The sequence below is a fragment of the Bos grunniens genome, chromosome 5, assembly GCF_055505025.1.
Source record: "Bos grunniens cultivar Pamir isolate PY7600 chromosome 5, Bosgru_T2T1.0, whole genome shotgun sequence".
In the NCBI taxonomy this organism is placed as follows: Eukaryota; Metazoa; Chordata; class Mammalia; order Artiodactyla; family Bovidae; genus Bos; species Bos grunniens.
Genome location: NC_141169.1, coordinates 111303517 through 111329788, shown reverse-complemented (window position 1 = coordinate 111329788; position 26272 = coordinate 111303517). Strand labels below are relative to the sequence as shown.

Here is a 26272-nt window from a genome sequence, read left to right as displayed (position 1 = left end):
CTCTACTTGATAAGGACCTTTTAAAACCTTTTAAATTTTGAAATAATTATAGGCTCATAGGAAGTTGCAAAAATAGTACATAAAACCCCATGTACCCTTCCTCCGCCAAGGCTAACATCTCAAAATTGCTGTAGGCCAATATCAAAACCAGGATGTGGACATTAGTATAGTACTGTTTTTTGAAAATATTTATTTATTTGGCCGTGCTGGGTCTTAGTTGCAGCATGTGAGATCTTTAGTTGAGCCGTGAAAACTCCTAGTTGCTTCATGTGGGATCTAGTGCCCTGACCAGAGATTGGAACCTGGGGCCGGTGCCTTGGGAGCGTGGAGTCAGCCACTGGACCGCCAGGGAAGTCCCTATGGTACTGTTAACCAGACAGCAGTTGTTTAGGCACTAAATCGTGTCTGACTCTACAGTCCATGCACTGTAGCCCACCAGGTTCCTCTGTCCATGGGATTTCCCAGGCAAGAATACTGGAGTGGGTTGTCATTTCCTTCTCCAGGGCGTCTTCCCAACGCAGGGATCAAACCTGCATCTCCTGCACTGCAGGCGGATTCTTTACTGCTGAGCCACCAGGGAAGCCCAGCTAGACAGCAGAGGACAGACCTACTCAGTTTTCACTGTTTTCTTGTGTGTGTCCTTTTTTGCAGTTTTCACGTGTAGTCTCATGTAGCCACCACCACTGCAAGATACAAAGTGTCGCTCCGCCTGGAGGGACCTCCCGAGTTTCCCTCTGTGTATATGTGCGCCCACTTTCCTTGTGCCTTGGCCAACCACTGAGCTGTTCTCCATCTCTATAGATTTGTGGTCTTGAGTATGTTATATAAACGGAACCAGGCAGTATGTGATATTTTGAGACTGGCTGTTTTCACCAAACAGTACCTCGGGATCTGTTTAGACTCCCGCCTGTGTCAATAGTTTGCTCCTCTTTGTCGCTGAGTGGCGAACCACGGTCTGGATGCACCAAAAGTTTAACCTTTCACCTGTAGAAGGATATCTGGATTGTTTCCATGTTTCCATGACAGTTACAAAGGCAGCTGCTGCAAACATTTCGTGTATAGGTTTTTGTGTTAATGTACGTTTTCATTTCTCTAGGATAAATGTCTAAGAGTGATTACTGAGTTGTATGGTAAGTGCGTGTTAGTTTTGTAAGAAACTGCCAGACTCTCTTCCAGAGCAGCTCTACCTTCTCATACTGCCTCCAGGAATGTGTGTGTGAGCCAGTTTCTTTGCATCCTCACCTACGTTTGATGTCGCTATTTCGTATTTATATGCGGGTAGTGATACTTCGTTGTGGTTTTAGTTTGCATTTTCCTAATTGCTAATGTTGAACAGCCATTTACATGTTGGCCATGCTACTTGTGTGAAGTGTCTGTTTGTATCTTCTGTGAATTTTCTGACTGAATTGTTTGGGTTTTTTTTTTTTTTTTTTTCTTTTTACTGTTGAGCTTTGAGCATTCTTGCTATATTTTATATTCCAGATGCTGGTTATTTGTTGGATACGTGGCTCAAAGATATTTTCTTCCGCTCTGTGGCTTGCCTTTTCATGCTGTTCACATAATCACAGCATGAAAGTTTTTACTTTTGGTGACGTCCAGTCAGTTTTTCCTTTTAGAGGGTCATGCTTTTGGTGTTAAGTCTAAGAACGCTGCACCTAGCCCTGTGTTTGAAAGATTTCCTCCTGTGTCTTCTAAAAGGTTTGTAGTCTTATGTTTTGCATTTTTAAAAATGATTTATTATTTTATTTTTGACCGTGCTGAATTTTTGTTGCTTCTCACATGGGCTTTCTGTAGTCAAGGGGAGTGGGGGCTACTGTTTGTGGAGGTGCCCGGGCCTCTCCTTGTGTTTTCCTTGTGGAGCACGAACTCCAGGTGTACACACGTCAGTAGTTGCCCTTGGTCTCTAGAGTAAGGCTAGTTGTGGTGCGTGGGCTTAGTTGCTCTGTGGCATATGGGGTCTTCCTGGACAAGGGATCGAACCCATGCCCCCTGCATTGGCAGGCAGATTCCTATCCACTGAGACACCGGCTAAGTCCCTACATTTTGCATTTAAATCTGTGATCATGGTGTAGAGTTTAGGTTAAGGTTCTTTTCTTTTTTTTTTTTTCGTCTCTGGATATCCAGTTGTTCTAGCTAGTACTATTTATTGAAATGATTATTCTTCCTCCACTGATAAACACTTTTATTTTTGCAAAGCTACTGTGCACCGAAAGTGGGCTTCCAAAGTGGCTCAGCAGTGAAGAACCCACCTGCCAATACAGAAGATGCAGGTTCGATCCCTGCATTGGGAAGATGCCCTGGAGGAGGAAATGGCAATCCATACCCGTATTCCTGCCTGGAGAATCCCATGGACAGAAGAGCCTGGTGGTCTATGGTCCATAGGGTCACAAAGAGTTGGACCTGACTGGAGCGACTTAGCACATGCGCCTAACAAAATCGGCAGGAATTCTCGTGTGCTATCTATTTCAAAGATGTCTTCTTCTATTTTTAATTTATTTTTTATTTCTGTTAACTTCTTATTTTATGTTGGAGTATAACTAATTAACAATGTTGTGATAGTTTCAGGTGGACATCAAAGGGACTCTGTCATACATACACACGTATCCGTAAAGATATCTTTTTACATCACTGGTTTGTTAACAGAAACTCAACAAAGTCCACACGTTGCATTTAGTTGTAATGTCTCCTTGGCCTCTTGTTCTATTACTGCCCCTCAGCCACCTTTGTTTATAAGCCATTGATTCCTGGGAGAAACCAGGTCCTTCGTCCTGTAGATGCTCCCACGGTCTGGCTCTGCTGCTGCTTCTTCATGGTATCATTTCATCTGTTGTGCTCCCCTCTGTATCTCCTGATAGTGGTGGTTAGTTCTAGGGACTTGCTTTGATTCCAGTTCACTTTTGGGGTGAGGGTCCTTCCTAGATGATGTCGTGTGTGCCCTGCGTACCCCATGCCCCTCTTCAGTGATGTTGACCTTGACTGTGGCCTGTTCCATCCCTTATCAGATTCCCCGTAGCCTCACCCAGTGGTTTTATCAGCCACTGATCCATATCTGTGTCCATGGTTTGTATTCGGAGTTGCAAAATAGTCATTTTTTGGTTGCATTCTGTCTCCCTTTACTAACGGGACTTGTGTAAAGTGGAAACTCCCCCGACAATGATGTCGTTACCCTCAAATATTATAGATGAAGCAACTGAAGCTCTGAGACATGAAGTCGAGCTTGCAGGTGGTGGAGTCCAGTAGGAACTCGGCTTGGTGACCTCACAGCTGGAGCTTGGGTGTGCTCCTTGGAGCTCTGCCCAAAGCCCCTGCCACTTTGAAGCCTTTCCCGACCCCTCTCCCCAGCCTTTGCCAAGGCGGTTGGCGCTTCCTCAGGGCTCCCTGGGTAGTGGGCACTCCCTTGTGCAGTGTGGTGGGGGCAGGCCTCCAGGTCCCCCAGTCACGTAGAGCAGGCGTGTAGAGGAGCCGTGAGTCCTTGAACCTGCTCTTCCATGCCCAGCACAGTGTCCAGAGGCCTCAGGTCGTGTTTGCTGGAAAGATGACTCCAGTGTCTCCCCCTCAGGCTCTCTACATGACCCTGGCAGTTTAATTTCAGTCGATTAAGAACATACAGGGCACCTGCCAGAGCTGAGGTTCTGAGCTCCATCTGTGTGTCTGCCTCCCTCTGGTGTGTGTGGGCTGTGTGGAGAAAAGGCAGCTATTGGGGTCCTTTCCCCTGGGGAGCAAAACCCCCCTCTTCTCCCAGTTCTGAGGTGTCACCAGGCCAGGATCCTGCTCGCTTGTGGGGTCCAGGCAGGCAGAGATCCTTTCCAGGAAGGTGCCTGTCCCATGTGTGAAAGGATGGGACCCAGTGCCCGCCCCCTGCTGCCAGCGCTCACACTCTGTGAAGTTTGCGGGGTTTAGCGCCATGAGCTGCCCAGGGTCCCAGAAGCAGGGCGACCCCTGAGAGCCACCTTCACTTGCCTCTCTCGGTGCTGGGGACCCTGCCCCTGTAAGTCAGAACACTGCCTGAAGTATTTGGGGTTTATTACGAAAATCCTAGAGTTATTTGGTGGTACGCCCAGAAGTATTTTGGGGGTTATTATGAAAGTCCTCGAGTTGTTTGGTGGTACCCCCGGAAGCTGTAAAAACCCAGTTTCACATTGTTCTCCTCATCTCTGAGATGCAGACAGTCCTACTTACTTCAGAGTTGCTCTGAGAAAAGGCATGAGATCATGTTGGGGGAAATGGTTTGTAAACAGCGAGGGCCGCCTGAGAACGAAGTCAGTGGTCTGTAAATCACGGGGCCCCAGCACGAGACATGGTCAGAAACGTGGCCAGCATGGCTCAGGCCGCAGGAGCGCCCGCTGAGGCCGCAGCTTCCTCTCCTGGGAAGTACCTCCCTCCCCTTCCTGCTAGAGTCAGGGCCCTGGTGAGACGGCCGTGACCCCCATCCTGGAAGGGGGCTCTGGAGCCCGCGGTGGCAGCTCATCCACGGCCCCCCATTGGTAGATAGTAGGCATCTGGAACATATTCTACTGAAGTCCTGGGTCTGATTTGGGGGCAAGTCACTCACCCTCTGAGTGGACTTCTTGGGAACTAGATGACCTACATAAGGAGAGCACTCAAGGGAGAGGAAGCAAAGCCCAGCAGGAAACCAGCCACACTGAATAGATGCCCTAGTGGGTCACCCCTTAGCGGGGCCAGAGCTCAGCGGTTACCCCGTCTCAGGAGGTCTATGCACAGTCCCGTCAGCACCGCTGTTAGTTGAGGGCAAAACAGCCTTTGACACACCCAGCCCTTGCTCAGAAGGGGAAGATGGAAGCGTGTCTGTACTTCCTGAACCCCCCCTTCCCGTTTCCTTGTGTTTGTTCATTTAATTTGGGATGACAGACAAAGATGATGATTTACAATCCAAATCTTCTCTTTTAGGAAATACTTCTGGCACTGGTTTTCAGTGTTGCAACCATACTTCCAGGAGCTATTCTGAGACTTGTCACCGTGTCTCTTTTTCAAAGCGCCACCAGTCTTTATATAGACACCTTCAATTTTGAGTTTCTTTATATAGATGCCTTCTCCACTTTTGAGTTTTTAATCGAGATTCTTCTCTCGGTTGGTGCGTTAGAGATTGTTTATTTTTACAGGAAAATAAAAACATAGGGGGCTCTTCCAGGGTAAAAACATATAGCTAAGAGCAGACGTGACTCAGACGGGGGCCGAGGGGTGGGGAGATGTGGGCAAGAATTCTCTTCTTCATCTCGGGGTCAGGATCCACCCTGGGAAGGCCCCAGGAAGCCTCAGACGGGGAGGGCTCTGGGAGAGGTCATCTGGGCTGACTGCAGGGTTCAGGCTGAGATGGTTGGGTGTGGGGGATTGGCCGTTTTCTGGGTCGGGCAGTGGAGACCCTCTGGGGTCCACTGAGCCTGTGCAGACACACAGCTGGTCGTGGTGGAGCTAAGATTTGAGCCTCAGCCAGGGCTCTTTCCGCTCTCACCTTCGTATCTGTTTGCATCAGTGGTTGGACGGTCACCTGGTCCGTTGCAGGTTAGTCTGGGGCCTTTGCTGCATGGAGGCTCCGTGACCCCAGGATGGCATTGTCCAACCTGTCAACAGGTGGCAGCGCTGAGAGGGACTCCCGTCAGGGCCGTGGGTCTCGGCGAGTCTGTGGAGGGGAGTGACCGCTCCTCCTAGAGCTTTCCAGGTGCTTCTGATGGAATGGCTTCACTCTTTGAGAGTGGTGCCAGCCCCCAGCCTGGCATTGGTCCTTGTTTGTAAACTTGCCAGGAGAACTGTAACAACAGTTCTTCCTGTAATATATGGTTTCCTTCCAGCGTGAAACTATTAATTTGTTACCCCAGGTACTGAAGTTGCTACCAGGAAGTGTGGGGCCGACATGGCAGCCCACGTGGGGTAACTGCCCGGGACGCTGGAGTGCCATCCTGTGCCCCACCCACCCCGTCTTTACTTTCCCCACCCAGAATCTTCCTTTATGTCAGCTGTCTCGACCCTATTCTTTGCTTCTCTCTGACGTACCTCAAATTCCTTTTGAAATAAGGAGTGGAAATCGATGGATGATAAAATAAACATTATAAATGGTCTTGGTGCTAAGCTTGCTGCTGGGGATTCCGAGATGGAAAAGTGGTCTTGCCTTGGAGAGTGGGTGGACTTAGGAGGGTAAATGCAAGCAAATGACAGCAGCAGCACGTGTCACGTAGGGCAGCAAAGGCGGGTGAAATGCACGGAAGTACCTAAATGGGGAAAGTGATCAGGGCAGGCTTTTAGGACGAGTGGTCCGTGAGCTAAATTAAAAGGTGAGCAGTTTGCAGGTGGGGAAGGGCCACAAAATCTCCAGCACAACACAGCTGGTTGGTGAGGACCAAGTGTCAGCGTTAGGGAAACTGGGGAGAAATGGCAGAGGAAATACACCTGCCGTTAGAGGGGGTGCCTCAGGGCTAGAGTGACCCTGCTAGACCCGAAGTGTAGAGATGGGCGGGGCCCGCAGACAGTCACCGAACACCAGCTGCGTGTGTGCCCGCGCTGTTCCAAGGGCCGGAGATCCAGTCCTGAGCAGAGCAGGGCCCCTGCACTCAGGGAGCTAGTGTCTGGTGTGGGAGACAGACAGTTAACACGTGAGTGATGTACAGTTTGTCAGCTGGAGCCAGGTGGTAATGCGTGCTCTGGAGAGAAAGCGAAGAGGTCCAAAGCACTGGGATGAGGGTGGTCATATTTGAATGGGTGGTCAGGGCAGAGACCTACAGGGTGTGTGGGAGCTGCTGTGTGGGGGGACAGAGGCTGTGCAAAGGCCCTGTGGCAGGAGCAGGCATGGCATGTTGGAGCCGCAGGAGGCTAGTGTGGCTGGAATGGAGGATCATGATGGGAATAGACATGAGATCAGAGAGTGTCGAGGGCCCATCAGGCAGTCTGTGGGCCTCTGTAAGGACAGCAGCTTGTAGTCTGATGGAGACAGGAGCCATTGGAGGGTTTTGAGCAGAGGAAGGGCTCAATCTGACCGATGTCTTAGAAGGTTCACTCGCTGCTCTGTGTGGATGGCGGGGCCAAGGAAGAGGCAGAGAGATTGGTCAGGAGCCTGTTCCATTAATCCAGGGACTGGAGTGAGGCATGGTCAGGGTCTGGTTACATTCTGAAGGGAGATATACAGCCTAGAAGGTTCTTTCTGGTGCTGCTGCTGACACTGGAAGGAGGCTAACATTGTGGTTCCCTGTTTCTAGGCCAGCTCGTCGTTTATTCTGAGGCTTTCTCTCAGGAAGCCCCCTGCTGCCGGGCACCATGACCGTGAGGGGGGCCGCGCTGGCCCCGGATCCAGCGTCGCCCACCACGGCAGCAGCCTCGCCCAGCATCTCCGTGATCCCCGAGGGCAGCCCCACGGCCATGGAGCAGCCCGTGTTCCTGATGACAACCGCTGCTCAGGCCATCTCTGGCTTCTTCGTTTGGACAGCCCTGCTCATCACCTGCCACCAGGTACCCAGGCCAGGCGAGCCAGCAAGCCCCAGCCCTCCGGGGGTAGGGGGGCAGTGGTCCCGAGAGGTTTCTCATCCAACATAGTGTTAGTTAGGCCAGGCCAGGCTACACTACAGTAACAAATAAGCCCAGAATCTCAGAGGCTTCCCTGGGGGAGTCAGGTTCTCGCTTAGCCAGCCCAGTGCCGGTCAGTTTCCATTCTGTGGCGCCAGCATCTTACAGTTGCAAGACACCATCTGTCTGACAACTGCAGGGAGGGGTGTGTGTAGAAGGTACTCTGAATATTTAACTTTCTCAACCAGAAAAGGCCCACCTTCTGTGGGCCAGAACTGGTCACGTGTCCAGCCCAAGCTATAGGGGAGCCTGGGAACTGTGTACAGAGTAGCAGTGACCCCTTTGCAGATGAGAAAGTTGAGACCCAGAGAGGAAAGAAGGAGGGGACACTAGCCTAGTCACATACAAGTTGGTGGCAGAGCTGGGACAGAAGTCAAGTTCCGCATCCCCTGGGCTCGCCATCCCAGGGGACGCTGCCATGGGCTGTGACGTGCCTTGGCTGCCCAAGGAAGAAGGTTTGAAGGCTGCTCCGTGAAGAGGGAGGCTGAGCCCGTTCCAGTTCCAGGGTTCCCCGCCCCTCCTAGAACCCGATTGCTTCCCAGGCGGCTAGCTCACAGCAGATGGGAAACGCTTCGTCTTCCTCCTCCCGAGCACAGGGCTTGGCTGGGCCAAGCGTGAAGTCATGGGAGCTGGGACAAGGGAGACTCTGGCTGCTGGGACTGCTGCATCGTGGTTAGAGCCGTTCTTGGCATTTGTGTGCAGCTTTTATTTTTTCTCCTGCTTTCTAAAAACTGCATTGCCTTCTCCCAACTTGCCAGCGAGGCCGGCAGCGCTGCCCCTGTTCAACAGATGGGAAAGTGAGACCCAGAATGAGGCTGTTGCTGCAGCCACTCAGCCAGAAAGGACTTCCACCTTCTGTGGAAGGGAGGGTCCCGTCTGTCCCGCCCTCTGCACCATAAGTTAGTTAAGCAACAGGGCAGGGTGGGCCACCACCTGAACACCTGTTTGTTAGCTCCATGCCCCAAGGGCAAGTGTTTAGAAAGTCCTGGAGGTGGAGGGACAGTACATGCATGTCAATCGACTCCTGCATCAGGCACCTGGTTCCCAAACCCAGACATGCACACATCCTGGTCCCCAGGGAGCATGTCATTGCTGTGGATCCCAGCTCATCCCTGACTGATTTGCATAATCTTGGGGGTGACCTCGTGGCCCTGGGTCTGCAAGGCAGCCTGGGCACCACCGCATGCAGCTTGCGGGCTTCACGCACCCCTTGGTCGGACGCTTACAACAGCCTCACCCGGGAAGTGTATGTCATCACAGTGGAGAGAGAAGGACGCTGAGGCTCAGGGCTGAGTTATGTGGTGGTCCCTGTGCTAGTTGAGGGCAGAGCCGGACGCGGGCAGGCTCCTCCTCCCGTGGGGTGGGCGGGCCGTGGGCCCTGGGGCTCCGGCTGACCGGCCCCCTCCCCCGCAGATCTACATGCACCTGCGCTGCTACAGCTGCCCCAACGAGCAGCGCTACATCGTGCGCATCCTCTTCATCGTGCCCATCTACGCCTTCGACTCCTGGCTCAGCCTCCTTTTCTTCACCAACGACCAGTACTACGTGTACTTCGGCACCGTGCGTGACTGCTACGAGGGTGAGGACGGCTTGGGCGGCAGCCAGAGGCTGTGGGGGGGCTGGGAGCTGTGCACCCCCACTTTGTCTGGGGGCTAGAAGACCCTCTTCTCGGCTTCCTTCTGGAGGGGCCACCTGTCCCTTCTTGAACCCCTTCAGGGTTTTCCATCCCTAGGTTTTCAGGTCCCAGCACACGTGTAACCAGGTGTCACCTGCTGAGACGCTTCACAACGTGGCCCCCAAACACCTGCACAGACACCCAGGATCAGGGCTCCTTTCTCAGTGCCGGCATCTCTGGTGGGGATGGGGGCAGCAAATAAGTGGCTCATTGGTAGACAGAAAGGCCTTCCTTTCTGTGGAAGGGAGGGTCCTGTCTGTCCTGCCCTCTGCACCATAAGTTAGTTAAGGGACAGGGCGGGGTGGGCCACCTGTGTTTTAGCTCCACAGCCCAGGGGCAGGTGTTTAGAAAGTCGTGGAGGTGGAGGGACAGTACATGCATGTTAATCGACTCCTGCATCAGGCACCTGGTTCCCAAACCCAGGGAGCGTGTCATCACTGTGGATCCTAGCTCATCCCTGACTGATTTGCATAATCTTGGGGGTGACCTCATGGCCCCGGGTCTGCGAGGCAGCCCGGGCACCACCACACACAGCCTTCACGCACCCCTGTACCACGAGGTACAGGTGGGTAAGGGGCTTGTCCAAGGTGTATTGTAAGGTAGTGTAGTGGCAGGGCTAGGCCTCCCTCCCTGTGTGTCTTAATCCTGAGGGCTTTGTCCCAGGAGGAGCTCGCTGCCTTTCAGGGGGCAGTTCTCATGTGTGGTGTGGACATGTCACTTGCTCTTGTGCCGAGCTCCAAGCACCCAGCCAGGCCCCATGCTGGGCTCCAGGCAGGACAGCCCTCACCCCGCCTGCCGTCCAGGAATCTGTGCAGCCTAAACAGTCAGCACAAGGAGACAGGGTGCTCTCTCCCAGTGGCCCTGGCTAGGGTTGGGGTGGCGGTGGGGCAGGAATCAGGGTCTTAGAGATGAGTTGGCATCTGCCAGGCAGTGGCATGGATGAGCATTCATTCCGGGCAGAGAGGAATCTCAGTGTGCCAGTTTGGGGGTGCTGGAAGCTGTGGGGGGAGTGGGGGGCCAGCCATGGCCAGAGGAGAGGCCAGTGGCTGGAGGCGATGGACCTGGGAGGCAGGGATGGGGACATACACAGCTTTGGGGGCATAGAAGGAAACAGAGGCTTTCTTTTTTACTGGTGATACACAAGAATATGACATGACTGGAAATTGCAGTTTAGAAAATCTCCAGGTGCTGAGTGGGTGAAGGAAGGGGAGGCCAGAGACCCCAGGACAGGTCGCAGGCCAGCGATGCTTCTGCCTGTCCCCAGGCAGGCCAGTAGGGAGAGGAAGGAGGACCCTTGAACTCAAGATCCCTGCTCTGACGCCCACCCTCCTCAATGGTTCTATGCTTTCCTGTCTCCTCCCCGTACCTGCGCCGATGGTTTCGGGTAGAATGACCAAACATGGTTTTCCTTATGCCGAGGCTCTGACCACGACTAGTTATCTGCTTCCCAGACCCCGGGGCAGGGGAGCGCTTTGCCCTGGCCCTGGATATTGGAGTGCAGCATGCTTGGCCCCAAAGAAGCTAGAGTCTCCTCTCATCTCACTTTGAACCTGTGTATCCCTGAAGACTCGCAGGGTGCAGGAAGTGGCCTTTGAACTTGAGAAAGAATGCAGGCACCGGGTGGGCCCCGCCGGCCCTGCAGCACCGCCGGCCTCCTTTCCCACCCAGCACAGCACATCTGTTTTCCCAGTACCAGCAGAGCTCTTTCATCTTGACTCCAGCATCCCCTCAGAAAGGCCTTCCCGTGGCTCTGGCTCCCAGCCCCTGTTGCAGTTAAGCATGGACAGCGTGTGAGCCTGGACTGTCAGCTCCACGAGAGTAGACACGGGCGGAGAGCCCGGGTGATAGAGCCAGCAGGTGAGAGGTGCTCATGCCATCTGTATTTTTTGAACGAATAAGAAGCACAGAGTCTTCTACTGCAGGGGGTGCAGGTTCGATCCCTGGATGGGGAACTAATAAGAACGTGTGTGCAGCTTGGCATAGCCAAAACAAGAAAAGACTTTATTAAACACCTGCTACGCGCCTTGCAGTCGCCCACATGACTGCCTCGCTGAGTCCCCAGGCTGGAGTCCCTGCCCGGCTCCGTCAGGGGAGAACGTGGCAGCTGGGCGGGGACCCTAGAGCCTCATGTTCCTGGAAGCGGTGGATCCCCAGGGAAACCGCTGGGCACCTAGGCAGTGGTAAAGCCTGGGGCCGGGGACGGTGGGCTCCCTTTTCTGTTCAGCTGCCAGCCTTGCCATGGTGCCCAGGAGCAGCCTCTGCCCACTGGTTTCTTTGGAAGCAAAAAGCACTTCCCTACTGGGGGCCTGGGGTGGGGCTATCCTGTGTGATGGGGGGACAAGTATAGGCTCCCTTCTCTCCAGGGCCCTGAAGACTGGGGCTCACAGCAGAAGTGGGGACCACCCGGGGCCTCCAGCCCATCTCACTCTGGGCCCCGGAGCCGGCAGCAGATGGTCGGCAGCTACTCCATCCCAGAACCCTTTTGTTCAGGTCCAGCCCGTCCCATCCTTCCAGCCACACGAAGGTCCTCACAGGAAGCCGGCTGCCCTACGAAGCACATCTCCTAGCAACGCTATTATCCGCTTGGCCTCTCCGAAGGAGTTTACAAACAGCGCAGCAGCTGCCGTGGAGTTCAGGCTGCCCCCCGAGTCCACCAGCTCGCAGTGTCTGAGTCAGTGGGCTGAGCCCTGGCCTGGCCTTTTCCGCACCTCCCTCTTGCTGCTCTTATCTGCAGCTGCCCGCAGGAGCCGCCCCCACAGAGTTGGTGATGGGGCGTGTCTCTTAAAATTAAAAAAGAACCGCCCCCCTTCACCTTCGTTCTCCCTCCCACCCTCCCCCCCAAAACTCGGGAAGGGACACAAATCGACTGGGCTGGGGGCCTCTTATTTCAGATAGAACCTGCCCGTTGTGTAGGCCGGCTCAGAGCCAGACTCTTTGTCGGGCCTCTTCGAGACATCTGCTTTTTTTTTTTGAACAAAATTAAAACAACTGAAATTTTACTGTTATTGAAGTAATATATGCCCTTGGTTGAAACAAAACTCCTTCTTACTCTCAAAGTCATCCCACTTTCAACCTTTAAACTGGTTTCATTTGCTCGAGTGACCTAAAAATAGGCTTTTACTGTTATTTCTTAGCTTTTTAGTTTTATGTAGGGTTACGTAGTGACTTCCTGCTGTGGAAGGCTTTTTGTTTTGGTTTTGGGGTTTTGTTTTTGGTCACGCCGTGCAGCATGTGGGATCTTAGTTCCCCAGCCAGGCATTGAACCCATTCCCCCTGCAGTGGAAGTGCAGAGTCTTAACCACTGGACTGCCTGGGAAGTCCAAGGAAGGCTTTGAGCTAGGTATCTTATCTCCAGCTACAGCACACACACACACACGTTTTCTTTCCTTCCTCTCTTTAATGTGATCGTATCCTGATTTTTCTTAGTCTGTATGCAGTGTGAGGATTATACATCTGTAACTGTTGTTCAGGGCTCAGCCTTACAGTGACCCAAGACGACATTTCCTTCTTCAGCTTTGTTTTCCCTCTGGTTACTACTTGTCTGCCTCTTTGGCTTGCTGTTTTGTGTTTCTTATCATTAATTTATCCCGCCAGCACTTTAGTTGAATAAAACAGGAAGCCCTCCTGTCAGTCTCGTAGCTCCGGGTGTTCCAGGCGGAGATCCTCCTGGAGCCCCGCCCTCCTTGCTCCCATCTGGACTGGTTGTCCTCCACGCCTCTTACTTTTCAGCTGTGGTCCTGGGTTTTTCCTTCACCATCAGTCCAGGAATCCTGCCGTCTTTCCTGTCCTGAACCGCCTGTTCCCTGGGTGCTGTCTTTTCTGCATTTGAGGTTTGCCCTTTTTGGTGAGCACACATCTTCCAGGGGCTTCCTGAGAAGACAGGTTGCATGGGAGTTCTGTTTTCTGAAATCTGAACATTATCTGCAAGTATCTTTATTATAATGTTTAAGTTTGTTGGTGTTTGGTGGGAATATGATTTCTGAATTGAAAATCATTCTCCCTCTGAATTTTGAAGGTGTGTTTTTAACTGTCTCTTAGCTTCCAGTGTCATTTTTGGAAAGTCTGCTGGATCCTTAATGCTTATATGTAACTCTTTTTTTTTTTTTTCTCCTAGCTTTTTAGGATCTTGCCTTTATCCCCGTTGTTCTGAAATCTTACAAGAGATGGGGTGTTCATTGTGCAGGGCATCTGGTGGGCTCTTTCAGTATGGCTACAACTCATGGTCCTAAGGTTCTGGGAAATTTTCCTGAATGTTTCTTTGATAATTCCTTCCCCTCCACTTTATCATCCCTTTCTGGAGTAAGTTAAGTAGGACATTGCACTTTTGGATTGAGCCTCAAATTTCCTTTACAGTTTCTTGGCATTTTCCATCTCTTTCTTTGTTCCGCTTTCTAGGAATTTTTCTGATTATGTTTTAAATCTTTACCTTTGAGCTTTCTGTTGAAGGTTTTATTTCCTTTATCACGTTGTAAAATGTCAGGAGCTCTCCCCTGCTCTTTTTCCCTTGTTCCTGGTTTTGTTCTTCTCTCTCTGGGGATGCTAAGTACATTTTTCTTCTATTCCTCACATTATCTCTGTCTCTTGAGTTTCTTCCATTTGATTGCGCACTTTGCTCTTTGACCTTTGAATAAGAAGCTTTCCTCAAATGTCTGGTGTTCTTGGCTTTTTTTTTTTTTTTTAATATATTTGAGAATGGGGCTTGGGCTTTTCAGGTGGCACAGTGGTATAGAATCTGCCTCCCAGTGTGGGAGATGCAAGAGACGTGGGTTCAAACCCTGAGTCAGGAAGATCCCCTGAGTCAGGAAATGGCAACCCACTCCAGTATTCTGTCTTGGGAAATCCCAGGTGCAGAGGAGCCTGGCAGGCTACAGTCTGTAGGGTTGCAAAGAGTCAGACATGACTGAGCACACACATAAGTAAAGGAAATACCAAGTACACGCTGGAGCCCAAAGTAAGAAATCTAAAACGGTGGAAAAGAAGAATGGGTTTTAAAACTGCTGGGCCTTGTCCCAGTTGGGTGGAGGATGTGGATAGGACATTTCCTCTGCCTTTTATTTACTTTTTTCTTTTGCTGCAGCATATGGGGTCTTATTTCCCTGACCAGTGATTGAACCCACACCTCCAGTAGTAGAAGTGGGGCATCTTAAGCACTGGACCACCAGGGAGGTTGCTCCTCTGCTGTTTGCTTGCAGTGATGGGGTAGACAGTATATGAAGGCTCCTTGATTCTGGGTCTGTTTCCCCAGAGAATAATGTTCTCATCGCCTTCTAGGAGAACGAAGCTGAGGGGCTGAGCTATAGCTGGGAAAGGGCCCTGGACATCTTCCCTTCGTGTTCAGACTTCCCGTCTATATTTTCTGCAAGTCTCTTCATTGCTGCCCTTAGCTGGGCCAAGTTCTGTGAGGGCAGAACCATCTCAACTGTCTCAAAAGGAAAAAGCCAAGAGCACCACGTGGAGACTTGTAGCCGGTGTTCCCGTCTGTACCCACAGCCATCAGAGCTGCCTGGCGTGCCTGGTTACACAGGTTCCTGGGGTTCTTACTGGCTCCTTCCTGTCCCCAAGTCAGTGGCCATGCCACACCTTCCAGAGCTTTTGTGACATCCCTCTGCTTCATGGCGCCTGCTGCTTCTGGGGCCATGTCCTTGCCTTTGAAGGTCTATAGCTTTCCCCCCAATTCCTTCTCACTTCAGGGGAGAATGGAGGTAAACCCTGTGAATTGGAGCTAGTGATTCCATTATCTAGGGAGAAATGGATGCTTGCCCAGTGCCCCTAATGGAAGTGTTAGTTGCTCAGTCGTGTTCGATTCTCTGTGACTCCATGGACTGTAGTCCACCAGGCTCCTCTGTCCATAGAATTTTCCAGGCAAGAACACTGGAGTGGGTTGCCATTCCCTTTTCCGGAGGATCTTCCTGACCCAGGGATTGAACCTGGGTCTCCTGCATTGCAGGTAGATTCTTTACTACTGAGTGTCTACCACCTGGTAAAGACCAGAATTCACAGAGCTGGGAGTGGAGCACCAGGGTGTACAGGTGTACAGGTGTACAGGCAGACGGTGAAGGGGTGGGATCCAGCCCCCTTGCCTGCATTTAGTGTTTGACTGGGGTAGGGGGTCACCCCTAAAGATGACTCTGAGACACCCTGGGGAGTACGGTGGTTGGAGAGGCGCAGGTGGCCGAAGCTCAAATTGGGGAAACGTTTCCACAGCTGCTCTGTGTGGGCACTGTCTTGTTAATAAGGTTTGTGTGGCACTTCACAGTTCACCACATGTGTTTCCAGTACTGTTAGCTCATTCTCTCATCTCAGTTACCTGGTAGAGTATCTGTTATCATCCCCATGTTTCACATGTGAAAAAAAATTCACATAGGCTAAGAAATTTGCCCAAGTTGTGACCTAGAGAGTAACTGCCAAAGGCCAGACTCTGGTCTGGGTCTCTGAGGTCCAGGAATTGATCTGCGGCCAAGCTTGGGGCAGGAATACAGGACAAGGTTCTTCCTGCAAAAGTGTGAACTCTTGTTAAGGGAAGAGGTGTTACATGCACGAGAGAAACAAAGACTGATGCTTCTTTCACCCAGTTTCCAATTTGGGATGAACTTGGATTCCTGGATTCTGGTCCAAAGTGAAACTTCTTCCCAGGTGGGGAGAGTGCAGTTGAGGACCACCAGCTTGAGGACCACCAAAGACTCAGCGACCAGTGTGCTGCTGCAGGACTCACGGGGCTGGCAGTGGCCCTTGCTGGTCACGGCTCTGAGACCGCCAGGAATCAAAGAGCTCAACCCATCAGGATAAAGACAGGCAACCAGAAGAAACCAATGAACACAGGGATCGGAGTCAGCTTTTTGGGTGGCAAGGAGCAGCAGTGAGCAGGAACAGCAAAGGGCAGAAAAGCCACGAGGGAGGAGGAGCAAGGACCAGTGCAACGGCTCAGAGTTCGGGGTCAGTGCTGAGGGAAGCCCCCACCCGCCTGGCTGTAGCACGTGCATCTGCTATTGTCCATGATGATCAGCAGCCACGGGAAAAGCGGGAAAGAACGTTCGGGTGCCCCCTGTTTGCTAAGCAGTTGAATGTGGTCTTTTGCCTCTGATTGTGTGCATTTGTCTCTAGTTCATTTAAGATTTGGTGTCTAGAATGGAGATGGAAGTTCCAGGTACCTGATTGTCCAGGGTGAGCAAGAAAGAGAGAGAGCCCATTTTTCTCTTATGTTGGATGCTCCTTGTGGGCCCCTGTGGTCACTTGTGTGTCTGGGGTCTCTCCAGGGAACCAGAATGGGAGCTGTGGTCAGAAGCGTGGTCAGGTGAGAACCCCCCACTGTTAATCTTTTTTGCTCTTGTGACGTTCAGAGCTAGCTTATCTCTGTGTTTGTTCCCTGGCTGTGTGTTGAGCTGTCCATTTTAAACACACATGCTGGAGTGTGGGGGTGGTATTTTGCATGGCTCTGTCATTTCCTAGGAAGGGCATTGATTTGTCCAGATGGTCAGTGGGTCTTGGTGTGGGCTGGTTGAGTCATCTCCAGGAGATTCTGTCTTGTTTCCCTTCTCCAAGATGCATTATCGACTCACTAATGATTCTTTTAACAGAAACCATCAGCAGATTGGGATTTTACAGACTGTCTGGCCCCAGAGCACTGATCAAAGGTCAAAAATCCTGAATTGGGAGAGATGGATGAAGTTTGGTGATCTCACCAGTTGAATGCAGAGCTGCATATGGACAGAGAGCTGGACCACGTAATTCAGGAGCGGGCTGACATATGTTGTGACACAGGAAAGGATGTGAGCTCAGGCACCAAGCTCTTCCCAGAAGTGGATTGCAGGATAGCCTAGTTCGGTGGTTCTGGACAGAGGGGCAGAGGAACCTTGGGCCCTGTGGCCTCTCCCTTGGACTTTGGTGACCGGAAGTCCGATTACCTTGGGGAAGGTGCAGCTTCCCAGCCCGTGAGAGGTTGAGCACCCTGAACGCAGGACTCAGTGAGGGCCGCACCCACAGCCGTCCTCTCTGAGCCTCACCTGGAGCTGTGGCCTGTGTCCATCCATTCGTTTCTTCGTTGCTGATTGAGTGTGGAAGTGCCAAGCCGTTTGATCGCTGTTGGGGGTGGGCCTCGGGTCCTGCCTGCCAGGTGTTCACAGAAGACAGTGGGTAACACTGTGCAGTGTTCACTGCAAGCCCAGCCTCGTAGATAAGGCATCACATTCTCAGCCCTGAGCCCCGTCCTCACCGCAGCCCCCACCCGGAAGGAGCTATTATCCCCGGCTTAGAGATGAGGAAACCGAGGCCCAGAGCACTGAAGAAATTTGCCACACAGCTCCTAGGTGGTGGGACCTAAGTGGTGGGACACGCAGGCAGTCTGGCTCCAGGGTCCATGGCTTGCTGCCCGTTTTACGCTGCCTCTTGTACTTGAAGGAGCAGGCGTATCCACAGAGATTGTGGGGTGTGATATGAGCATGGCGATAAGACAGGGGACCAGCCAAGGACAAGGTGGCGTCGCAGCTGGGTCTGCCTCCGGGATTTAGCAGAGCGACCTGAATGTACCCCCAAGGGGAGGCCTGAGAGATCGTGGCATGACGTGGGGACTCCAGAAGAGGTTTTGTGTGCATCCCGCTCACTTGGCTGTGTACGTAACTACCCCACAACAGGCTCGTGTGAACAGCAGTTTATTTTGTCCATGAATACTGCAGGTTAGGAATTTGGACAGGGCACACCGGGACAGTTTGCCCATGCTCCGTGGGACCTGGGCCTGAGCCGGAGAACTTGAAGGCTCGGGGACGATCACCTGATGTCTGGTTTAGTCACGTTGCTGGCAGTTGATGCTGGTATCAGCTGGGAGCCTGGGTTCCTGCCACATGAGCCTCTTCATGTGGACTCTTCACATGGACCAGTGTGGGCTTCCTCTTGGCATGATGGCCGGGTCTAAGGGCCAGCATCACAAGAGAGGATAAACCAGAAGGAGGCCTTTTCTGGGCTTCCCTGGTGGCTCAGTGGAAAAGATCTGTCTGCCAATGCAGGGGACGTGGCTTTGATCCCTGATCTGAGATGATCCCACATGTCTTAGAGCAGCTAAGCCCATGCACCACAACTGTTGAGCCTATGCTCTAGGGCCTGTGTGCTGCAACAGCTGAAGCACATGCACCCTAGAGCCCGTGCTTCCCAACAAAAGAAGCCACCGCAATGAGAAGCCCACGTGCCGCAACTAGAGAGGAGCCCCTGTGCTCACCGCAACTAGAGAAGAGCGTGCACAGCAATGAAGACCCAGCACGGCCAATAAATAAATTTTTTGAAAAGTTATAAAGAAAGAAGGCTTTTCCAACCACAACATCAGATGTCAAAAAGCTTTGCTTCCGCTATGATCTCCCCCGTTCACCCAGATTCGAGAAGAGGGAAGAAAACCCCCATCTCTCAGCAGAGGAGTGTCAGTGTCAGGATGTGGCTGCCTTTGGGAAAATACCATTGACTACAATATAGCTGGACCGATTGGAAGAGACACATCCACTCCTCTTGACCTTATATGGTTTTGGATAAAACCATTTTAGTAGGCTGACATCACATTTGGCTTGATGCTCCTCACCTCCTGCCTTCAGATGCCCAAAGTTCCTGTCCGTGGAAAGTGATCTAGAGGCCAGTGAGTGGAGATTCCCACCACATACAGGGCGCTCAGCCTTGTTGGGGGACAGCGGGCCCCCAGGGAAGGTGGGCAGATAAACAGCCATGACCGCCAATGCTGAGGGTGCCAGCCACTCTCCTGAGCACCTTGCATACTCACAGAAAGCCCACCACCTCCTAACTTGATAGGAGCTCTTTGTGCCCCTGTTTAACAGATGAGAAAACTGAGCCACAGAGAGGCACCCAGCAGAGCCACATTGCGAACCCTCTGCTGTGTGTCTCTAGGGGGATCGTCACAGCACAGGTGGCCAGTGCTATGGGTCCTGTTTATACAGGGTGCCACCTGGGCCCCTGTTTCCCAGCCCCCGACATGAACCCTTAGTAGGTTAGACCAACTGAGGGGTGTACAGCCCTTTCCAAGTGGCTAAAGGCCAGTTTTACCTACAGACATGTGGCCAGGGTCTGCTGTGCTCCAGTTCCAGGCAGTCAAGCTTCTGTGTTAGTGTATGGCGAGGGCTGGGCCCACGCTAATCCCAGTCAGTGATCACACTCCAGCGGGGAAGGGCTGCCTGGTGTCTGCAAATCAGCAGGTTCCGTGGATGTGGGATGCACGCGTCCCCATGGTGGTGGCCAGGGACTTCTCAGGAAGGGTGATGTCTTACGGTTGGCGGTTCCAGGAGTGCAGAGGGCAGGGCACAGGCAGTGGGACCCCCGAGGGCAGAAGCTCGAAGGGCATAAGACCCTGCCAAGGGGAAGGGGGTGCCTTGTGTTTCTGGGAAGGAAATGTGCGGGCTGTGCAGGGACCAGGCTACCTGCTGAAAGGCCTTGAGCTGAGCCGGGGGCCTGCTCTGGGAGCCTCGAAGGCCTTTCTGCTGCACGCGGACGCGGCGGGTCAGATGAGAAGGGGCCTGCTGGCTGCAGGGCCGCTGGTGCGTCTCCCTAGATCTTCTTACCCCCTGACCCCGCCTTGACCCTCCCCTTGGCCTCACTCCTCTGCCGGACGCCTGTCCTGTTCCCCTGCCCCCGCCCCTGGCCTGCCTCCTGCACCTTTCCTCCACACGTCCTCCTCCTCTCTGTGCCCTGGCTTCTGGCACATCCTGGTACTTCTAGTACCCTGCAGGCAGCAGCCTTCATTTGCTGACCCCTCAGAAGTCCTCTGACCAGGAGACCTATGACAACGTCGTGCTGTATTTATAGCACTCACAGCATACTTCTACTGTGCCCCCGTTGGAGGCTGTTGCAGATTTTGTATCTTTGTGGGCGATGTCAAGCTGTGTCCTGATTCAGAACGCGCTGGCCCAGCTTCCCGAAACATTTGCACTGTATTTTGGGCACCTCTCATACGTTTTGTTGTAGCTTATCGTGCAAAGGCTAAGATGCTGCTACATGCTGATGAATGCATAAGGGTTCTTTCTGTCTCATTCTTGCTGAGAATTTCTCCTGAGATCCTTCTGGAGAATGTTTAATTGTTGCTTGGTCATAAAACTGTGATTTGTAACACAGAAACAGAAAAGTGCATAAAACTAGTAAACAATTATAAGGCCAAAACCCAGAATGTGCACCCTGCCAGCTCTTCAAGCCCCCAGCCTACCTGTCCAGCTCGCCCCTCACAATCCTGCATTTGGTGGTAATCACGTTCTTGCCTTTCTTTAAGGTGAGACCAGCAGCGTCTGTGAACACCGTGGTTTAGCTGGGCCTGAGTTTGATTATACACGTGGAATATCCCCTGTGGGTTCTTACATTCCTGAGGTCCGCCCCCCACCCCTGCCACTTCCAGTCCTCCCCACCTCGTCTCTGTCTGTGACTGTGGTTCATTCACTTTTGTTGCTGTTTAGAATTCCACCATCTGTTTATCCGTTCTGTTGATCTGAGTGGTTTTCTCTGGACTTTGTTTTCACAGCCTTGGTCATCTATAATTTCCTGAGCCTGTGCTATGAATACCTCGGAGGGGAAAGTTCCATCATGTCAGAGATCAGAGGGAAGCCCATCGAGTGAGTAAAAAGTCCCCGGGAGCCTTCCCCACTGCCCTGTTTCCTGGGCCTGACGTTCTCTGAGCCGTCCTGGCATCGGCCAGTCACACAGACCATCTCTGCCTGTGACCTTGACCTACTCTGCCTCTCTTGCACCTCCTGAACAAGGTCATTCACTGGGACTCTGGGGAGGGCCTGCCTGGCTTTCTCCTCATCTCCCTTCCTGTCCTTTACTGTCTGCCTATGTTTTCCCTCTTGCAGTTTTCACATTCAGTGCCTTTCAGGTTGATTTGTTATCCCAAGGGTTCCTGCCACATATACTGTGTCTCTCCCAGTTCTTGGCCTCAGGCTCAAAGACTGCCCAGGATCTGAGCTTGATCCCCACCCTGGCCTGCTCCACCCCGGCTTGTGAAGGAGTGAGGGTGGCCTGCCCCCGCCACTGAGTCCCAGCTTTCCTGAGTCCCAGCTCTTTCTTTGCTCACCAGCCCTTCTCCGCTCGTCTCTTCCAGGTCCAGCTGTATGTATGGCACCTGCTGCCTCTGGGGAAAGACTTACTCCATCGGGTTCCTACGGTTCTGCAAGCAGGTGGGTACCCCCTGCAACTGCCCTGGTCACAAGCTGCAGGCTGGGGACCAGGAGCCTGGGTCTATGCCCTGGAGCGGCAGCTGCAGGGACCAGGCTACCTCTGATTGACAGAGCAGTAGAGGCAGGCGTCAGGCCAGGAGGACCCTGCTCCCGGCCCGCCAGCAGGGTTCCCATTTCCTGCAAGGCACCCACTCCCCGAGCTGTTAGGGGTGCGCGAGCACTGGCAGGGTGTCCTCAGAGGAACATTGGCAGGTACCCCAGGGGTGTCTGATGCAGCCCCCGGGCAGGAAGTGGCCCCAGACGCTTGCTCATTTCATCCAAGTCTTGGTGTGTATGTGTGAGAGTCCGAGGAAGTGCATGGCGATTCTGGAATCTCATTGTGAAAACGTATCAGCTGTGGCTAGAGCCAGGAGGGTTTCTGCATTGAGGAACACGATGGAACAGACCTGCGCAGCCTCTGGTTCTTTCCCCCGTTTCCCGCTTGGCAGGCAGCCCAGCAGCTTCCAGTTTCCAGACCCGCCCTCCCAGTGGTCTCGAGTAGCCTGGGAGGAGGCAGCGTGGTGTTGCGCTCAAGTGCCTGGGTCTGGGTCTCTGACCGTCTGAGTTTGAATTCCAGCCTCTCCTCTTGACTATGTGACTTTGGCTAAATTACGAAACCTCTCTGAGCCTTGGTTTCCTTTTCTCTGAAATGAGCATAATGATACTTAACCTCAAGGGATGGTTTGAGGAACAGATGAAGGAAAGCCCTTACACAGCCCTGCCTCTGAGCCTGCCATCCCTTGCTCAGGAGGGCCTCAGGCACCGTGCCCCGCTGGCAGGACCCCGGCTTCATCTCCACAGGGCCCATCAGCCCGTCCAGCATCGTGCATCATCATCTTGGGAGATGAAACTCACAGCCCATCCCCAGACCTGCTGGAGGCTGGCCTCCCTGCTCCCTCCTGGGCGGGGCTGGGGCACGGCCCCACCCTCAAAGCCCTGCTTGGATGGCCAGTCTCCAGTTCTTCCAGATCTTCCTTCCCTCGGGTGTTTCTAAATTCAAAACCTCCCTGCGGGACCTGCAGGGAAAGAGTTCACACTGTCCTGGCTTCAGGGTGGGGCCTCTGAGAGCCTTTGTTTACTAGTGCTGGCCCAGCTGTGACTCTCTGCCTTCTTCTTGGAGGATCAGATTGTGTACGAAGTGTTGACGCCAGATCACTAGCTTCGTTGCCTTGTCGGAAATTACTCCCCAGCCTTGTGGGCCCAGATGTTCCGCTGCTGGTCCTGGAGGTGGCGGGGACAGGTAGTCAAAGGCGAGAACTAAAGAAACCTCTCACCCTTTGCCCTTGGAGAGAGGACACCGCGGCTTTGTCATCAGGGCCACCGTCTGGGTCTGAATCCTCTGCCGCTTCAGCCAACACCCCCCCATGCTTTGGTTTCCTTATCTGTACCCTGGGGGTGATGACAGACTTACGTCAAGGGGCTGTCCGGAGCACCACATGAGCTGAGCCAGGGCAGCACCAGCGCTTATTTCGGACATGCTGCTGACCCTCCCCAAAGGTGCTGATCCCGCTTCCTCGAGGGGGTGGGGGGCAGCAGGGTTTGTGGGCATCACCCATCTAACCCCACCATGTGTGCCTCTCCTCTTGGCAGCCCTGCAGCTCAGCTCGCCCTGGCCTCCCCTGCAAACCTCACTCGAGCCCCTCTCGGATCAGAAACTTAGGGTTCCACAGGTTACTTTCTCTGCTCTGAGGTCCTTGCCCCATTTGGAACCACAGCAGCTTAGCCTTTGAAAGCTAATCCCACCTCCCCAAGCAGGACTTTGTGGCAGACATTTATTGGGTTTCTAGAGAGTGGTAAATGGCAACCCACTCCAGTGTTCCTGCTTGGAGAATCCCAGGGATGGGGGAGCCAGGTGGGCTGCCGTCTGTGGGGTCGCACAGAGTCAGGCACGACAAGCGACTTAGCAGCAGCAGAGAGTGGTAATGGCACCCCACTCCAGTACTCTTGCCTGGAAAATCCTATGGACAGAGGAGCCTGGTAGGCTGCAGTCCATGGGGTCGCTAAGAGTCGGACACGACTGAGCGACTTCCCTTTCACTTTTCACTTTCATGCATTGGAGAAGGAAATGGCAACCCACTCCAGTTTTCTTGCCTGGAGAATCCCAGCGATGGGGGAGCCTGGTGGGCTGCCATCTATGGGGTCGCACAAAGTCAGACATGACTGAAGCGACTTAGCAGCAGCAGCAGCAGAGAGTAGTAAAGTGAAAGTTGCTCTGTCGTGTCCAACTCTTTGCAACCCCATGGACTGTACAGTCCATGGAATTCTCCGGCCAGAATACTGGAGTGGGTAGTCTTTCCCTTCTGGGGATCATCCCAGCCCAGGGATTGAACCAGGTCTCCCACATTGCAGGCGGATTCTTTACCAACTGAGCCACCAGGGAAGCCCAAGAATACTGGAATGGGTAGCCTATCCCTTCTCCAGGGGACCTTCCTGACCCACGAGTCAAACGCAGGTCTCCCGCATTGCAGGTGGATTCTTTACCAACTGAGCTACCAGGGAAGCCCGTAGAGAGTGGTGCTTCTCGTGATTACATGGGCACTACAGCTCCCCTCGGCATTTACTGGGGCCTCTGGAGGGACTTGTGAAAACTCTACTGAGGGCTTCTTTCAGTGGCAGAGGCCTCTGCTGAGTGCTCAGAGGTGGGAGACTTCCAAGGGCAGCCTGTGTGGTCTTGTGCTTCAGTCCCTGCACAGCGACCCTGCCTCAGGGGCTGGTTACAACCGTCCTTCACGCACCGCCACTCAGAGGCTGAGTGACTGCCCCCTTGAGCTTCCGCAGCGGGTAGTTGATGAGGCCAGAATTCAGACTCAGTCGGGACTCCAGGCCTTTCTTGGGCTTTGGGCTACTTCCTATTTTGGGGTCATCCCCATCGTCAATAAAACCCCAGCTCAACATAAATCCTAGACCCAGGCCCAGAGCATGGGGCAGAGGGCCAGACCTGGGGTGGACGAGGAGGCCCTCACCCACCCAGAGTGGGAGGCCTGCTCCCCACTGCCACCTGTACACCAGCACTTAACCCCTAGCCCTTGTCTGCTGTCTGCCCCTGGGCCGAGCTTGTGCCCCTGGCTGCCCCCTCTGCCAGTCCTCCCATCTTAGCATGTTCAGTGGTCTGTCCTGTGGAATCTCTGTCTCTGTGTCTCCTCCATTCTTCCTTCACACCCGTCTTCGCACGCAGCCGCGTTGCCCTATTACTGTCTCATGTCTTCTGCAGACAGCAGTTCCACTGGGGGCAGGACAGTGGGTCTCTCCCATCCGCTGGCTTCTGGCACCAGCCCAGCTGGCCAGAGGAGGTGCTGCTTCCGTGGTCCGTGTGCTCAGCCTTGACTCTTGCCTTATCCCCAACAGGCCACCCTGCAGTTCTGCGTGGTGAAGCCGCTCATGGCCGTCAGCACCGTGGTCCTCCAGGCATTTGGCAAGTACCGGGATGGTGACTTTGAGTAAGTGGCGGGTCCCCTCCTCCGAGGTGCGTGTGGGGAGGAATGGGCAGCTCTGCCCAGAGGCTCAGGCTCTGGCTGAGGGAAGCGGTGGCCGCAGACTGGCCCCACGCCTGTGTCTGTCGTCCGAGTGGAGGGCAAGCCTGACCCCATCTGTCCTCACGCCTCTCTGCACCCCTGAGTTGCCAGGGCCGGAGCCTGGCAGTGGTGCCATCACACTTGGCCCCGCCTCTGACAGAGGAGCATCTGTCAGACAGTGGGGCCCCTGGGGGGAGGGGGGCAAGAAGGGACAGTGACCATTCCCGGGTAGGGGACGAGAGAGCCATATCCCTGAGATCCCCAGCTCGAGTCTCTTCTGCATGGATTGACACACATGCCCCACTTGAGGGTTTAGTGAACATGACTGTGTGTCTAGGCCCTGAGCTTGCACACACACCCCCTGTAACCCTGCACGACAGTCCCCGGGGGTCGGTGAGCAAACAGAGGCTCAGAGGGAATGTAACGTGGCTCAAGTGAAAAGAGCCAAGCCAGGTTCTGTCCCTTGGACCATCAGGCTGAGACCCTGCCCCCGAGGCCGCCTGGAGTCCTCTGCCAGGAGCGTGGGCAATGGAGCTGCAGGTGGCAAGGCTCACCAGTGCCCTGCCCACTTCTATCAGTGGCTTGGGGAGCACTGCTCAGGGAGCCTTCTGAGAGCCATGTGAAGGGGCATGCGGGCAGGGCAAAGGGGGAAGGAGGCCCCTTGTCGCTCAGAAGGGTCTGTTCAAACCCGAGAATGTCCCCGGTTCCCGCAGCGTCACCAGCGGCTACCTCTACGTGACCATCATCTACAACATCTCCGTCAGCCTGGCCCTCTACGCCCTCTTCCTCTTCTACTTTGCCACCCGGGAGCTGCTCAGCCCTTACAGCCCTGTCCTCAAGTTCTTCATGGTCAAGTCTGTCATCTTTCTTTCCTTCTGGCAAGGTGAGCCTCCTCCCGGCCCCTGCGAGGCCAGCCTGTGCCTCCCTGTCCCCTCAGCCTCGTCCTCTGCCTCCTGCTCACCATCCCCAGTGCCCCGAAGGCCTGGGCCATGGGGTTGCCATGGGCGATCCTGGCTGGAGCTCAAAGGGACCTCTGTCCACTGAGCACCTGTGGAGCATGAAGTCTGGGCCCCCAGGGCCTTTCACTGGAGCCAGGAGCTTTGGCGGGATTGCTTCCTGGACAGAGGGATCTCAGGGTTGGTGTCCAGCCAGGACCTGGGGGGTAGTTTCCTCAAGGCTCCGGCTTGTGTCAACAGCCCCACCCAATAGGAGTAGCTGTACACCCCGCTTTCATCCTCCCGGGGGCGTGTGGCACTGGGACGCTATGTGGAGGGAAAAGGAGAAGGGGATCCAGTCTTGGGCTCGAGGCCCATGGCGCCCCTTCCACACCT

The 26272-nt window shown here is 53.7% G+C and overlaps 1 protein-coding gene and 1 long non-coding RNA gene across 8 annotated transcripts in view; both read left to right on the top strand.

Moving 5' to 3' along the window:
- The window catches only part of TMEM184B (transmembrane protein 184B), a 53016-nt gene that overhangs the window by 21020 nt on the left and 5724 nt on the right, over window positions 1–26272 (top strand). For 4 of the 7 annotated variants that reach the window (XM_086402807.1, XM_086402808.1, XM_086402803.1 and 1 more), the window contains exons 2-7: window positions 7206–7455; window positions 8983–9148; window positions 20736–20826; window positions 21315–21390; window positions 24775–24866; window positions 25655–25824. In XM_086402807.1, the coding sequence (XP_086258933.1) occupies window positions 7264–7455; window positions 8983–9148; window positions 20736–20826; window positions 21315–21390; window positions 24775–24866; window positions 25655–25824 (787 nt within the window). In that variant the 5' untranslated portion in view covers window positions 7206–7263. Of the gene's footprint in view, window positions 1–1415; window positions 1699–2196; window positions 2271–7205; window positions 7456–8982; window positions 9149–20735; window positions 20827–21314; window positions 21391–24774; window positions 24867–25654; window positions 25825–26272 lie in introns of those variants that run through there. The other 3 variants (XM_086402809.1, XM_086402804.1, XM_086402806.1) reach the window with 2 other exon arrangements.
- Window positions 15878–18480, top strand: LOC147373065 (uncharacterized). The gene is made up of 3 exons (XR_015164512.1): window positions 15878–16177; window positions 16346–16535; window positions 16819–18480. It is a non-coding gene; the product is annotated as an uncharacterized LOC147373065 (long non-coding RNA).